This window comes from Eschscholzia californica, unplaced genomic scaffold (genome assembly GCF_041429995.1).
Source record: "Eschscholzia californica isolate CP2 unplaced genomic scaffold, dmEscCali1.0.p SCAF_3, whole genome shotgun sequence".
Taxonomy (NCBI): Eukaryota; Viridiplantae; Streptophyta; class Magnoliopsida; order Ranunculales; family Papaveraceae; genus Eschscholzia; species Eschscholzia californica.
The window spans coordinates 51,235,382-51,249,569 of record NW_028238420.1 but is presented as its reverse complement, the minus strand read 5'-3'; the positions used below and the strand labels follow the sequence as shown (position 1 = coordinate 51,249,569).

General features: G+C 37.1%; 1 protein-coding gene across 1 annotated transcript; it reads left to right on the top strand.

The window, feature by feature from the left end:
* The first annotated feature begins 8,122 nt into the window (after positions 1-8,122).
* On the top strand, positions 8,123-9,347 carry LOC147551552 (uncharacterized). The gene has a single exon (XM_086671306.1). It carries the CDS (start codon positions 8,407-8,409, stop codon positions 9,199-9,201), a length of 795 nt encoding a protein of 264 aa, XP_086527432.1. The 5' UTR covers positions 8,123-8,406; the 3' UTR covers positions 9,202-9,347.
* Positions 9,348-14,188: the final 4,841 nt, after the last annotated feature.

The following is a 14,188-nucleotide window of genomic DNA, read 5'->3' as shown; positions in this document are numbered from 1 at the left end:
ACCGTAAAGCAATTACTCTCAGAAGGAGTCATAACAGTAGATTATGTCAAATCTAAGGATAACCTAGCGGATCCATTTACAAAAGGGTTACCTAGAGAGTTAGTAATTGCTTCATCAAGGGGAATGGGACTTTTGCCTAAAGTAAATGAGTAAAGTCATAACGGAAACCCAACCTATGTGACTGGAGATCCCAAGATGTAGGTTCAACGGGAAAACTGAAGTTATATACTGACTCGAACGGAACACTGAAAGAGATTTATCTCTTACCCATTCCTAGGATGACATCAGTGTTGTCTGCAATGAGAGGTTAAGCATTAAGCTTTTAATGAATCCGAAAACTTAGAACTTGAGTCTAACGTGAGGTATAGCAGAATACCTTATTACGGATAACCTATATGTGTGCGAACTGATGCCGGTTCTATGAGAAGGTCGTAATGGCCGACTTCTCTAGAGCACACATGAAAACCAGGTTGTTCAAGGCCGAAATGAACACAACCGAGAACTTTTGAAAGTAAGGAACTAGTTGTGTGATAGTTACTCGTTGGTTTACAACTCATGGGACCCAGTTCAAGACATAGTTCACTAAGGTCTTTGTAAACCCGGTGGCTATTCACTACGGAAGATTCAAAGCCGCAAGCTATCTATCCCGATGCAGCAAAATTCCGCCTCTAACCTCTGTCAGTGTCAGTGTGTCAGTCTAGTAAGTCTGCATTATAGGAAATCTCGAATATTCATTCATGTGGGGGATTGTTGGAATCGGAGCCGATTTTGGATCGGTTAAAGTCGTCAAACTCAGAAACGGAGCATGCCATTGCGTTCGTCTCGTCGAGCTCTTAAGTTTAGACTCAAGAATCACTCAAATCCGATTCCGGATGAATGAGATATTCAAGTCCGAAGTTTGATCGATGTTTGGTTGATTTAGGGACTAAGTCGCAATAAGGAAAAGTTGGTTTAGGGACCATTTACGCAAAGCGGACACGGCCAGATCTGATGGCAGGCGTTCCTCCCGAGATCTTGAGCGAGATCTGACGGTCCTCATTGTTGCCGACAGAAACCGTTGCTAAGAAGTGATCCGTCACGTTTCTTTCCAACAGATGCGTCCCTAAAAGCCAACAGACCTGTCCCTTATGAATGCATCTATTCGAAACCTATTTATAGGACCCAAATCAACTCCAAATTTCAATCCGTTTTTTCCAGAGTGTCAAGCATTGTTAGAAGATCATATTAGAGTGTCTAAGAGAAAGATTTAGCAGAGTTTTCAAGGAGTTTCATAAGCAAGAAGTTTGGTCCATTTGCATAAGTCAGAGGTTAGTATACTTTCAAGTTCGACTGCTTTCTGATTCGAAGTACCATTGAATCGAAAGGTTAATCGTTGTATCCTGGGAGACAAACGCCGGTAACTGTTTGGTACTATACAAGGCGTCAATTGTCTTAAGGAAAGAGGAATACCTCGCCTCGATTAAAAAAATTATTCTTCTTCTAATCCTCCGATGTTCTTTTTCTTTTTAGTCTATCTGATTTCTTAATCAAAGACATTCTGATTTTCCAAATCAGAAGTGTGTTGATTTTTTAAAGTAATAAATCAGTAAACACAGAAGGATACAATTCCTCTTTCCGATCTTAAATCGATAGTGAGATTCGACTACGAATCATCTGTTCTGGATAACAGACATTATCGGTTAGAAATACGAAAGATATTGAGTTGTTTTATTCCTTAGTTTTTCTCCATTAATTTGGAAAGAAAGTGTTTTTGATTGATTTACAATTAAAATCAAAGTAGTAACCAGTTTCACCAGTGATCCGGTTATAGACTCGCTGAGTCAACTCGTTGAATCGGTACACCGAAACCAACACAAATTTCATTGTATGTTCCTTAATGTTGTTATAAATTCAAAATATGTAAAGACATAAATAAGTTTGATACCCACTAAAATATTTACCGGATGCAAGTTGTAAAGTGTGGAGTGTAGGTATCTATATTAATAAAAGATATGACATTCGAAGAATTGTGTAAAGCAATATTGTAAAAATCAAAACATTACATTAAATATATTATGCCAAAATCCTATTACACTATGGAAAGTCTAAAATACTCACAAAAAGAGACAAACAACACTGACCTACATTTGCGGAACTGCTCGGTAGATCAAAATCGTAAAGATCAAGGCCCATACCTCCAATACTAGACGTTTCTTCCTCTTCTGTGGTAGATTATCTGATCTCATTTTCATTTTGAACTGTAAGTGGAGTGATGTGTTCGAAAACAATATCTACCATTTTACAATATTTCGGTATGTACACAATGAATTGTGTATAATGCGTAAACAAATTCAATTGATCTCGAGTACTTCATAGTCTTAGTTATTTCAGTATGTATTTTGCTTTTTTACATACAATTTTTGTTTTTTATTTCACTTTAATATGTCCTAACACAATCATGTGAAAAACTAAGCCAGTGCAGATGTATATACATGACTTGAGTCAGGCTTTCTTAAAGAACATGACATTGTCAATCTTGAAAATCCTCTTGACATGAGGAAAGGAAACCAAATGTTGGGTCTGTATTTGAAGATTCGATAGAAAGTATAGAGGCAACTAAATGTACAATTCAAGCTTCTTTTCAGACATTTGCTTTCTTATAACTTTGGCTTTATCAGAATGATTCGTATTCATGTATACAATAATATATATGTGAGAAATTCAAAAGATAATATATATGAGAAAACTGTGAGAGTTAGGGTTTGAGAGAATCAGGAATGAGGATTGTATTGCAAATACAATCTTATATATGGTCAACTCTGGTCAACAAGTCAGAAGACTAGGGTTTCGGTCCAAGTCAGCAAGTCCAGGTCAAATAGCAATCCAGGCCCAGCTCAACAAGTTTCCTCTCATTTACTTTAAGCACTCCTATGAGTTAGTTACCTGTAACAATAAAGGTAGTTAGTTAGTTAAGCTAACAAACTACTAATAACTGTTTTCTCTTCTCTTTAGATAACTCTACCTATAAATAGAGTTTGTAATTGATAAAGAAGATTGATTGAAATAAAACCTAAGAATTCTTACCAAGGAAAACTAACATGGTATCAGTCTCAGCTTAGATCCACCAAAAATTAGGGTTTTCCTCTTTGAATTCAATAGCAATCGATTTAACATCTCGCAAAATCAAACACATTATCAAGAAACATGATCAAAATCCAGTAAAATCAAACATTCACCATCAATTTTGTCTTCAAACTTGAAGAAAACAGAAGAATTGAAGAAAAACAGAAGTTGAAGTTCAAAGAAACTTACTTTTTCTTCAGACTTTTCTCCAAAGCACGCTTCCACAAGCAATAATGGCTGCAGCAAACCTAGGTAACCTTCCTCCAATCTCATCTGTTACTAGTTTTATAACAGAGAAACTTGATGACTCTAATTACTTGATGTGGAAGGATCAAGTAGAGACCTTATTAGGGACTTATGACCTTTTAGGTTTTGTAAATGGCACCATTGAAATACCTCCTCAACTTAAGATAATTCATGGTGTTGAGCAAGTTAACCCAGATTATCAAGTATGGAGAAGTAAGGAGAGTTTTGTACGATCTTACCTAAAAAGTACACTCTCAAAAACAGTTTATTATGACACATATGGTCTCAATTCTGCTCAAGACATATGGAATTGTCTAAACCTTACTCACAATGAAGGACTAGAGTCCAAGAAAGATCAACTTAGAAGAAAGTTGCAGAATATTAGGAAAGGAAATGCATCAATTTCTGAGTATCTTAGAGAAATTAAACAACTTTCAGACTCTCTTTTATCAGTTCATGATAGAATAAGTGATTCAGATCTAGTAAGAGTTGCTATTCAAGGTCTTAGTTCAGACTATGATCAGTTTGTTATAGCCCTAAGAGCTAACAATGAGAATCTTTCCTTCATACAACTAAAGTCTAGGCTTACCCAACATGAGCAGTGGATTCTTTCTAGGGAACAAGATCAGGAGGCTTATTATGTTAGAAGATCATTCAATAAACCACAAAACAAGCCCTCTCCCACATATTATAGAAATCAGTATTCTGAGAAGAAAAATGTTTCTTCTACTTCTATGCCACAAGTTCATCCAGATAATGTCAAACACAAAAATCAGAGGGCAGATGACTTTGACTTCTCTACAATACCCTGTGGTATTTGTAAGAGATGGGGTCACTCTGCTGGTGTTTGTTACTTTAGATTCATCAAAAATAAGGGCCAAACTGGTTATCATACAGAATCTGTTCCTCAAATGGAGGGTCCAGGGTCTGGTTCACAAACAGAAGGTCAAGCAAATAAAGTTGAGCCTCAATCCTACCTATATGAAGATGAATCACTTATAGAATGTAACAATGCTGTTTTATATGACTATGTCTATGAAGATGATGATACAGCAGAAATATTTCATGAATGTCACACAGCTATATATAGTAATGATGATGATATATGTTCAGAAGGATCTCTTATACAAGAAGAATGTCATGTTATGACAAATTCAACAAACTCAGAAATAAAAGATCAAGCTTGGCTGGCTGACACTGGTGCCAGCAGCCATATGACACATTCTGTGACAAATCTTTCTTCTATTCAGTCATACAATGGGTCAGAATCTGTCATGGTGGGCAGTGGTAAGCTTCTGCCTATATCTAGTACTGGTTCTTCTCAATTATCAACTTCTACTCATGACTTTACTTTAAACAAGGTTCTATGTGTTCCTAGTTTGAAAAGAAACCTATTATCTATCTCTAAGTTCACTAAAGAGAATTCCTGTTCTGTGGAATTCTCTCCTTGGGGTTACAATATAAAAGATATTTGGACAAAGAAAGTATTAGCTGAGGGTCCTGTTAAGAACAACCTTTACCCAATAGAAGTTCACTCAAACAAGTTACAGTCTGAAAATGCAAATATTGCTCAGGCTGCTATTAGTTATGACATTTGGCATGCAAGGTTAGGGCACTCACACAGTGGGGTACTTAAACAATTACATAAGGAGAACAAGATAATCATGTCTACTGTCTCTTCTAAGATCTTTTGTAAATCATGTGAATTGGGCAAAAGTAAATGCCAACCATTTGATACTTCATCATCATTCACTAGTACACCCCTTTACCTGGTGCATTGTGACATTTGGGGTCCAGCCCCTGTTTGTACTCCAAATGGAGCTAAGTATTATATCCTTTTCTTAGATGACTTCAGTAAATACAGTTGGATTTATGCTATGAAACTGAGATCAGACAGTATTAAGTGTTTTACCCACTTCAAGGCAACAAGTGAAAATCTACTTAAGACAAAAATTGTCTATTTCCAATCTGATGGAGCACCAGAACTCAAAAATGGGGATTTCAGGAAGTTCTTAGATTCAAATGGCATCTTATTTAGATGCTCTTGCCCTTATACTCCACAGCAAAATGGCAAAGCAGAGAGAAAGCATAGACACATCACTGAACTAGGTAATACTATCTCTTTTCATAGTTCTTTACCAAAAAATCTATGGTATGATGCTTTCAATACTGCAGTATACATCATTAATAGGGTTCCAACACCAACTTTAGAGGGTTTGTCTCCCTTTGAAACCCTATTTCATGTGTGTCCTGATTATACACAACTCAAGGTGTTTGGCTGTGCTTGTTATCCACATCTTGGGGAACTTAGAAAGGATAAGCTCAGCCCAAAGAGTGTCCAATGTGTTTTTCTAGGATATAGTGCTGAACACAAAGGATACAGGTGCTATGATCCTGTTTCTAGGAGAATTTATATGTCTAGGCATGTCACTTTTGATGAGAACAACTTTCCTTATGCTACCATCACTAATTCAATGCCTAGTGGTGATCAGATTTCTGGGTCTCAGATATTAATACCTCTACCATCCTTAGTTACTACTCAGTCTGTCTCACCAAATTTGGGCACATCTAATATTCCTACTGATCCACCAGCAAATTTGGCCACATCTAGTGTTTCTACTGAGTTGGGCATTTCTAATACTAGTACTAGTACACCAGCAAACTCATCAAGACAAACACAACAACAGAATACTGAGTATGTTACTACTAGAGGCAGGAATGGCATTATTAAGCAAAAACAGTTGCCATCTGACTTTGTTGCCCACTTTTCATCATCTCACCCTTTAAATGTTGCTTTTTTATCCATTTTGGAGTTACCCACTGAACCTACTACCTATAAGGAAGCCTCCAAACATACTGAATGGGTAAAAGCTATGCATGAAGAATTCATGGCTTTACAAGCTAATGAGACTTGGTCTTTAGTACCTTATAATGATTCTATGAATATTCTTGGGTGTAAGTGGGTGTTTAAGTTGAAACAGAAAAGTGATGGGACTATAGAAAGATACAAGGCAAGACTAGTAGCAAAAGGTTTTCATCAACAAGAGGGAGTGGACTATGAAGAAACTTTCAGTCCTGTGGTAAAATCCAATACTATTAGATTGGTACTGTCACTTGCTATTTCAAAATCATGGCACATAAAGCAATTGGATGTATCAAATGCCTTTCTTCATGGCATTTTGGATGAATCTGTGTATATGATTCAGCCCCCAGGGTTTATTCAACAAGGTAAAGAAACTCATGTCTGTCACTTACACAAAGCTTTATATGGCTTGAAACAGGCACCAAGGGCCTGGTTCAACAAGTTTGCCACATTCTTATATACATATGGGTTTCAAAAGAGCAAATCTGATCACTCAATGTTTGTTCTTCATAAAGATTCAGATATGATGGTTCTTCTACTTTATGTAGATGATATCATCTTGACAGGGAGCTCAACTATGCAAATTTCAGCTCTTATTACTGCTCTAAGTAGTCAATTCAAGATGAAGGACTTAGGGGTTTTATCTTACTTTCTGGGAATTGAAGTCACTCATGATAGTTCATGTTCTTCAATAATGCTAACACAAAATAAGTACACATTACAGCTTCTGAAGAAAGCAGGATTATTGGATTCAAAACCCTCAAAACTTCCTGTATCTAGTGGACAGAGGGTTTCTATTCATGATGGTGATATCTTACCAAACCCTACTGAGTACAGAAGTTTGGTGGGTGGTCTACAATATTTAACCCTAACAAGACCAGATATCTCCTTTGCAGTTAACTATACTGCACAGTTCATGCATTGTCCTACCACAACTCACATGGTCTTGGTTAAGAAAGTTCTTCGATATCTTAAAGGATCAATGGGTTCTGGCATTCGATTGGGTTCAAGTAATCTTGACACACTCACAGCATATTCAGACTCGGACTGGGCAGGTTGTCCAGACTCCAGAAAGTCCACTGCCGGCTACTGTGTGTTCTTGGGTACGAATCTCATCTCATGGAGTTCAAAAAAGCAGGCTACAGTGGCTAAGTCCTCAACCGAGGCAGAATATAAAGCACTTTCAACGATGGCTACAGAGGTGGTTTGGATTTCTTACCTGATGGCTGAGCTTCGTCTTCCTCTGCGAAAACCATTCATCCTCTACTGTGATAACATTAGCGCCAAGTATCTTGCCTCGAATCCGGTTTTTCATGCGAGAACGAAGCACATCGAAGTGGATTTTCATTATGTTAGGGATCTGGTTTCTGAAGGTTTGGTGGTTATTCATCATGTTCCAACTCAAGATCAACTCGCCGACATCTTTACCAAAGGGTTAGCTTTCGATTTATTTCAAAAGCTTCGATCCAAACTCATGATTCATCGTCCCTCTTCCTCATCAGTTTGAGGGGGGCTGTGAGAGTTAGGGTTTGAGAGAATCAGGAATGAGGATTGTATTGCAAATACAATCTTATATATGGTCAACTCTGGTCAACAAGTCAGAAGACTAGGGTTTCGGTCCAAGTCAGCAAGTCCAGGTCAAATAGCAATCCAGGCCCAGCTCAACAAGTTTCCTCTCATTTACTTTAAGCACTCCTATGAGTTAGTTACCTGTAACAATAAAGGTAGTTAGTTAGTTAAGCTAACAAACTACTAATAACTGTTTTCTCTTCTCTTTAGATAACTCTACCTATAAATAGAGTTTGTAATTGATAAAGAAGATTGATTGAAATAAAACCTAAGAATTCTTACCAAGGAAAACTAACAAAAACAATGTTTGTCGCAGTTTTTCTATTGTTTTCAAGCTACTCGAACTGACCCACTTACTTAGTTTAAACAAAATGGATGATTCTATTGTAGATTCAGGAGACAAGGTAATAACATTTAGGTTAGAGTATCAGTAGGGGATCTCAAGATCACACATGCAATATGTATCATTTTAATCACCACCCAAAGCTGTCAAGATTCCAATTGTTTGTTTGTTTGTTTGTAAACCTAGATCAGATCATTGACATTATAAACATGACATCAAAACTAAGTTGGTATTAAATTATTATGCTTGTCCCCTCCTTCTAGCTACTATATAAGGTGCACTAATGTGTTCTTCTTCTTCATCAAAACTCAACTCTCATCTACATTTCAGTACATTCTTTCCTCTTAAACAAGAGCTAAAAATGGCTTACCACACTCGATCCATCAGCTTGCCCACAAGAACTAATCCTCTATCTCTTACAGTTGAAGAACAATTGTGCCGATTAAGATCATCCGAACTAGCCACTTCATCTTCATCATCCATCTCCCACAATGTGGTTGCTCTTAGAGAGTTATATGAATCTGTTGATGACTTGATTCAAGTACAACAATATGAAAACTGCCTAGAAACAGTCTTGGACAAATCTCTCATGTTATTGGATGTTTGCTCCACTACTAAAGATGTTTTGTCTCAAATGAAAGAAACTGTACAAGATCTTCAATCTTCTATCCGTAGACGAGGAGATCTCAGTCTTGGAAATGAATACACAACCTCAAGAAAGAAGATGATTAAGGTCATCCGTAAGTGCATGGCTGATCTAAAAAAGATGCAAGATAAAAATGAAGTTGAAGCAACCACTGTGGCTATTTTTGAGTCTATTTTGTACTTTCTATCTGGCTCAAAGCAAAACAACAAATCATTGATCTCCAAATTGATCAGCAACAAGCGAGTAGCATGCTACGGGGAGATGAGCGAAGTTGAGAAGGTAGACATGGCATTGAAAGCCAAAGATATTAAAAATGCTCAAAAGTCATTAGAAACACTAGAAATGAGCATCCAAGATCTTGAAGAAGGACTTGAATCTCTCTACAGATGTATGATCAAGAACAGAGTTTCACTTCTCAACATGAGCAACTAAGTCTAGAATTACTAGATCTATTCACCATTGATAGGCATTATCCAAATTTTTAGTACGGAAATGCCTATGTATGATTGTATGTACAATTTTGTAAATGATACTTAACAAGTAGAAAATCTTAATACAACAAACTGTTCTACTACAAATATTTGTTCATCTCTTTAATTTTATCCATTTCCATTTTTCTTTTTTACTGGAAAAATAATCATTAACTACTCATCGTCCCAATCTTCTTTTTTACAAGTAAAAAGTTTACACCAAACGTATCAAGTTGTTAAAATGCAACATTGACTTCTACTGAATCATATACGTGTAAAGATTCGAATTGTCATTGAGACAAGAGAACATCAATCACAAAAAGATCAGCGGGCAATACGATAATCATTAAGATGAGACAATTAAAGAACGTATTAACAATCAAATACTACATGTGCTAATAAATGCATTGACCTTCATTCAATCAAGTGAGCGTGTAAAGATTCCAATTGTTAGGAAGACAAGGGAACACCCATCTCACTGAATAGATCATCTATTAATATGACTCACTGACTTTTATTAGGTCAATTTTGAAATTGAGTTTTTCAATATTCGAACTGTTTACTAGATCAGCCAATGTACTGGCTGATGGCTTTGGCCGAATTGACTAGAACAGTCTTACCCGCAAGTGATATAATGTTCATTCTCCAAACTCGGTTGTTAAATCTTTTGCAAATCACTTGATCAATACGATATCACCGTATGGTTGTTCACGTAATCACGTGTTTTTCATTGTCATAGTTAGGGTTATTTCCCTAATGGCCCCCAACTTTGTGACCAGCTTCCCGCCTGGCCCCCTACTTTACGAAAAATACCCATATGGCCCACTTCCGTTATAATACCGTCACTCTCTCTCCTCCATCATGTTTTCTCTCTCTGCCAAGTCACGCCACATCATCTTTTACGCCACCTCATCATCTTCTCCGGCATGGGTCGCCGACCGACAAAATTTCCGGCCGGCGACCTTCAATTTTTTTTTTCTCTCTCTCTAAACTCCGGCGAAGGGAAACCCTTCGCCGGAGTTCGAGTCTGTTCTTGAACAGACGGATCTGTTCTTGAACAGATCGAACTCAGGCGAAGGGAAACCCCTTCACCGGAGTTTAGAGAGAGAGGAGAGAATAAAAAAAAAAAAGTTTTAAGAGAGAGAGAGAGAAAAAAAAAATTTGATGGTCGCCGGTCAGAAATTTGGCCGGCCGGCGACCCATGCCGGAGAAGATGATGATGTGGCGTGACATGGCAGAGAGAGAAAACATGATGGAGGAGAGAGAGTAACGGTGTTATAACGGAAGGGGGTCATATGGGTATTTTTCATAAAGTAGGGGGCCAGGCGGGAAGCTGGTCACAAAGTTGGGGGTCATTAGGGAAATAAGTGCTACATATATACAGAGATATCATTATGCACGAAGCAAGGCAACATAGCAAGATAATTCTTCTAGCTTACCAATATCACGATTAAATACGCCCTCAGTCGGGGTCACATATTATTCGGCTAGGAAGCCGTTCGGCATTTGTTAGTGCGTAGGCAGACAGCGCCTTATCGCACAGTTGACTACTGCAGTGTACACATGGATCCACGTAATATCTCGATAAGAGCTTTCGTAACTCTCCCTTCGTCATCACCGCCCATCGGGCTATCTTGTGATCTCAATACGCATCGAATAGTAAATCTCACCCAAGCAGTGATACGCTTAGAATATGTCATGACTTACCCAAACGACTATAAAAACATCGTCGTGTAGTAGAGTCATATACTCAAGGCGATACAATTATCTCATCTTGAGGCGCGTCCTACCTCCGGCCAGATCTGACGCTTCCTCGAAAGGTAACTCATTAACCATTCGAAGAATACCCAAACATATGCATTAACCTATAATAATATTAAATGATCTGATAGGCTCCCAAAGCTACAAGAACAGAGCCCTCCTAAAGGTCCCATCAACCCAAAGGAGAAAAGCGTTCTTGTGTCTCAAGGTAGGAGAAACCTCATTTAAAGCCAAGTTTTTACAAGTTTCCACTTTCAGGGATGAAATATTTTCTTATTAAGAAAATTCGGGTAAACACCCTCTTTCATTTCAGTGAAAATATTGTAAGTATCAATCACAACAGAATTCAAAACACACACACTACTGACTTAGCATAATAAATAAACAAGCATGGCATTGGGTCGGTCTCCTAATCACTCCAAGGGTCGGAATAGCCCATCTCACATTCTTTCTTGACCCTATTCTGGGTAAACTGGAATAGTCGTTACCAAACGACTGCGCATGCACCGAGTGTAACCCTTGACATAATTCATGGCTAATCCATAACATAAAAATAAACAAGGGGATTAACCAATGCCCGTCGGAAAACAACCATTACACGTAACACAGATCAAACGATTACGTCTCCATGTTATACACGCAGCTGAAGTGATTCTGTCACCACGTGTTTACAATTCACACAAAGCCATCACACAACTCAAGCGATTTCGCCACCATGTAATTATTTTTCAGTAAAACCAATTTGTTTTGAAAAGATAAACATCCATAACAGAGAGCACACCACATATATTCACATCATATCATATCATGCCATAATTTGAAATAGAGAACGATAAAAAGAAGATAATAAAATATATATATATATATAAAGTGGCGAAACGGGAAATACCCGTGCTCCAGGTAAGATTCATAGGATCCTACCTCAGCTTGCGCTTTCAACGACGTCTCTTGAATAAGCTTCGTCACCCTTCAAGCTCTGGAATGCAATCCATTAGTCCTACTGAAATATAAAAGGAACAAAACGGTCATTTGACAATTACATAGCTATCAAGAGTCATCTTGTAATGTAAGAATGCATAAAATGAATGAAACTAAACTAAGAATGTCTTATCGGCGCCAAAGAGGTCACTGAGACGTTCCATTGAACAACTGATACACCTTATGAACCAAACCACAAACCATGAACTCTATTTTACATTTCCGGGTCTTCATAATCTAACAAATCATATAATGAACCAATAAGATGAATCTATAACTCAAATTGTCCATCAATGTGAAATATGACACAATTCGGGTAACCATCTTTATTCCAATTTATTTCCAAAACTAGCCCAATAATGAAATTTGAGCCGTAAAATAATTCGGCAGCAACCCGTCTATATATGGACACCCCAAGATAGTCTAAAACATTCTAAACATGATCCTAAACATAAACCATTCGAAAAAATCAAAGAATAACTGCTTCAAATTATAAATCCAAAAGAAACTATACCCAACTATATGGTTATCGACATAACTATCATAAAACCGTCAAATTCAGACGAAATAGAAAATTCCAAACCACTAGATATGTAGAAAGTCAAATAGAATTACCTGGAAGAAGTTTCACTGAATTTCGGCCACCAAACGCGAAATAATTAGACCGACAAATATCGAACTTCAAAATCCTAATTAAGCACCCTTCCACCATTTATATTTGTACCTGTTGGAACATGAGAGATAAGGAAGTGGAGGTAGAAACGTGGGTTGGTTTTGTACAAAAAAAAAAGTGGGGTTGCCACACGTTAGTCGTTACAAGACATTGATGCATCATGGAGATGTAATAAGTACGATAACCGTCTAATATAAACTGAGAATGAAAGAGGTCCAAAGCTCGACACCAAAGAGGTCTAAAGCCCGACAAATTATTACATTATTTATAGCCTAAACTACATAGGATAAATCTCGATGGCAACTGCATCATGTCACTTATTAAAGTGGCCATGTATAATATTAATTACTTTTCAGTCCCCAACTTATACATACCTCATACACAAGTCCCAGCATATATATAACCCACTAATTCAGCCCTCATTAGTTACTATATGACCCTCAATTTAACTTTTTTTTCTCTTCTTCCTTCCATAACCGTCCATGAAGAAAACTATATAGATTAGTCCCTAATAATTCGATAACAAAGAAATATGTCGAATACTAAACGATAGCCCAAACAGTGTCCGATCTTTTCTTGTGACTAGTCAAAATTCATAATTTTTCGAGAACTGCCCGATGAGCTGCCATAATCAACTAAAATAAATATTCAATACCAAACCCCAAAGAAACCACTAAATCCGCTCGACGCTCCAACTCGTCAGATTCTCTGACTTGAATGTCTGGGCGCTACACAAAATACTCACAAAAACAAACAAACAACAATGATCTACATTCGCGAAACTGCTCGGCATATCAAAATCGTAAAGATCGAGGCCCAGACTTCCAATACTAGACGTTCCTTCCTCTTTTGTGGTTGATTATCCGATCTCATTTTCATTTTGAACTGTAAGTAGAGTGATGTGTTCGGAAAAAAACATAAAACATTTTACAATATTCCGGTATGTATAAAATGAATTGTGTATAAGTGCGTTAACAGATTCAATTGATCTCGACCACTTCGCTGTCTTACAACTTATGTATTTTGCTTTTCTACATACAATTTTTGTTTTTGATTCACTTTTATATGCCCTAACACAATCATGTGAAAATACAATGCCAATGCAGGTGTATATATACTTGACTAGAGTTGGCATTTCTCAAACAACATGACATTGTCAATCTTGGAAATCATCTATCTGACTATCTCTATCTTGACATAAGGAAAGGAAACCAAATGTTGGGTCTGAATTTGAAGATTTGATACAAAGTACAGACACAAATAAATGTACAATCCAAGCTTCTTCTCAGACATTTGCTTTCTTATAACTTTGGCTTTATCACCATGATTCATATATATCATGTATACAATAATATATATATGAGAAGACAATGTTTGATGTAGTTTTTCTATTGTTTTCAAGCTACTCAAACGGACCTACTTACTTAGTTTTAAAAAAAATGGATGATTCTGTTGTAGATTCAAGAGACAAAGTAATAACATTTAGCTTAGAATATTTATCATTTTTAATCACCACCCAAAGCTGTCAAGATTCCAA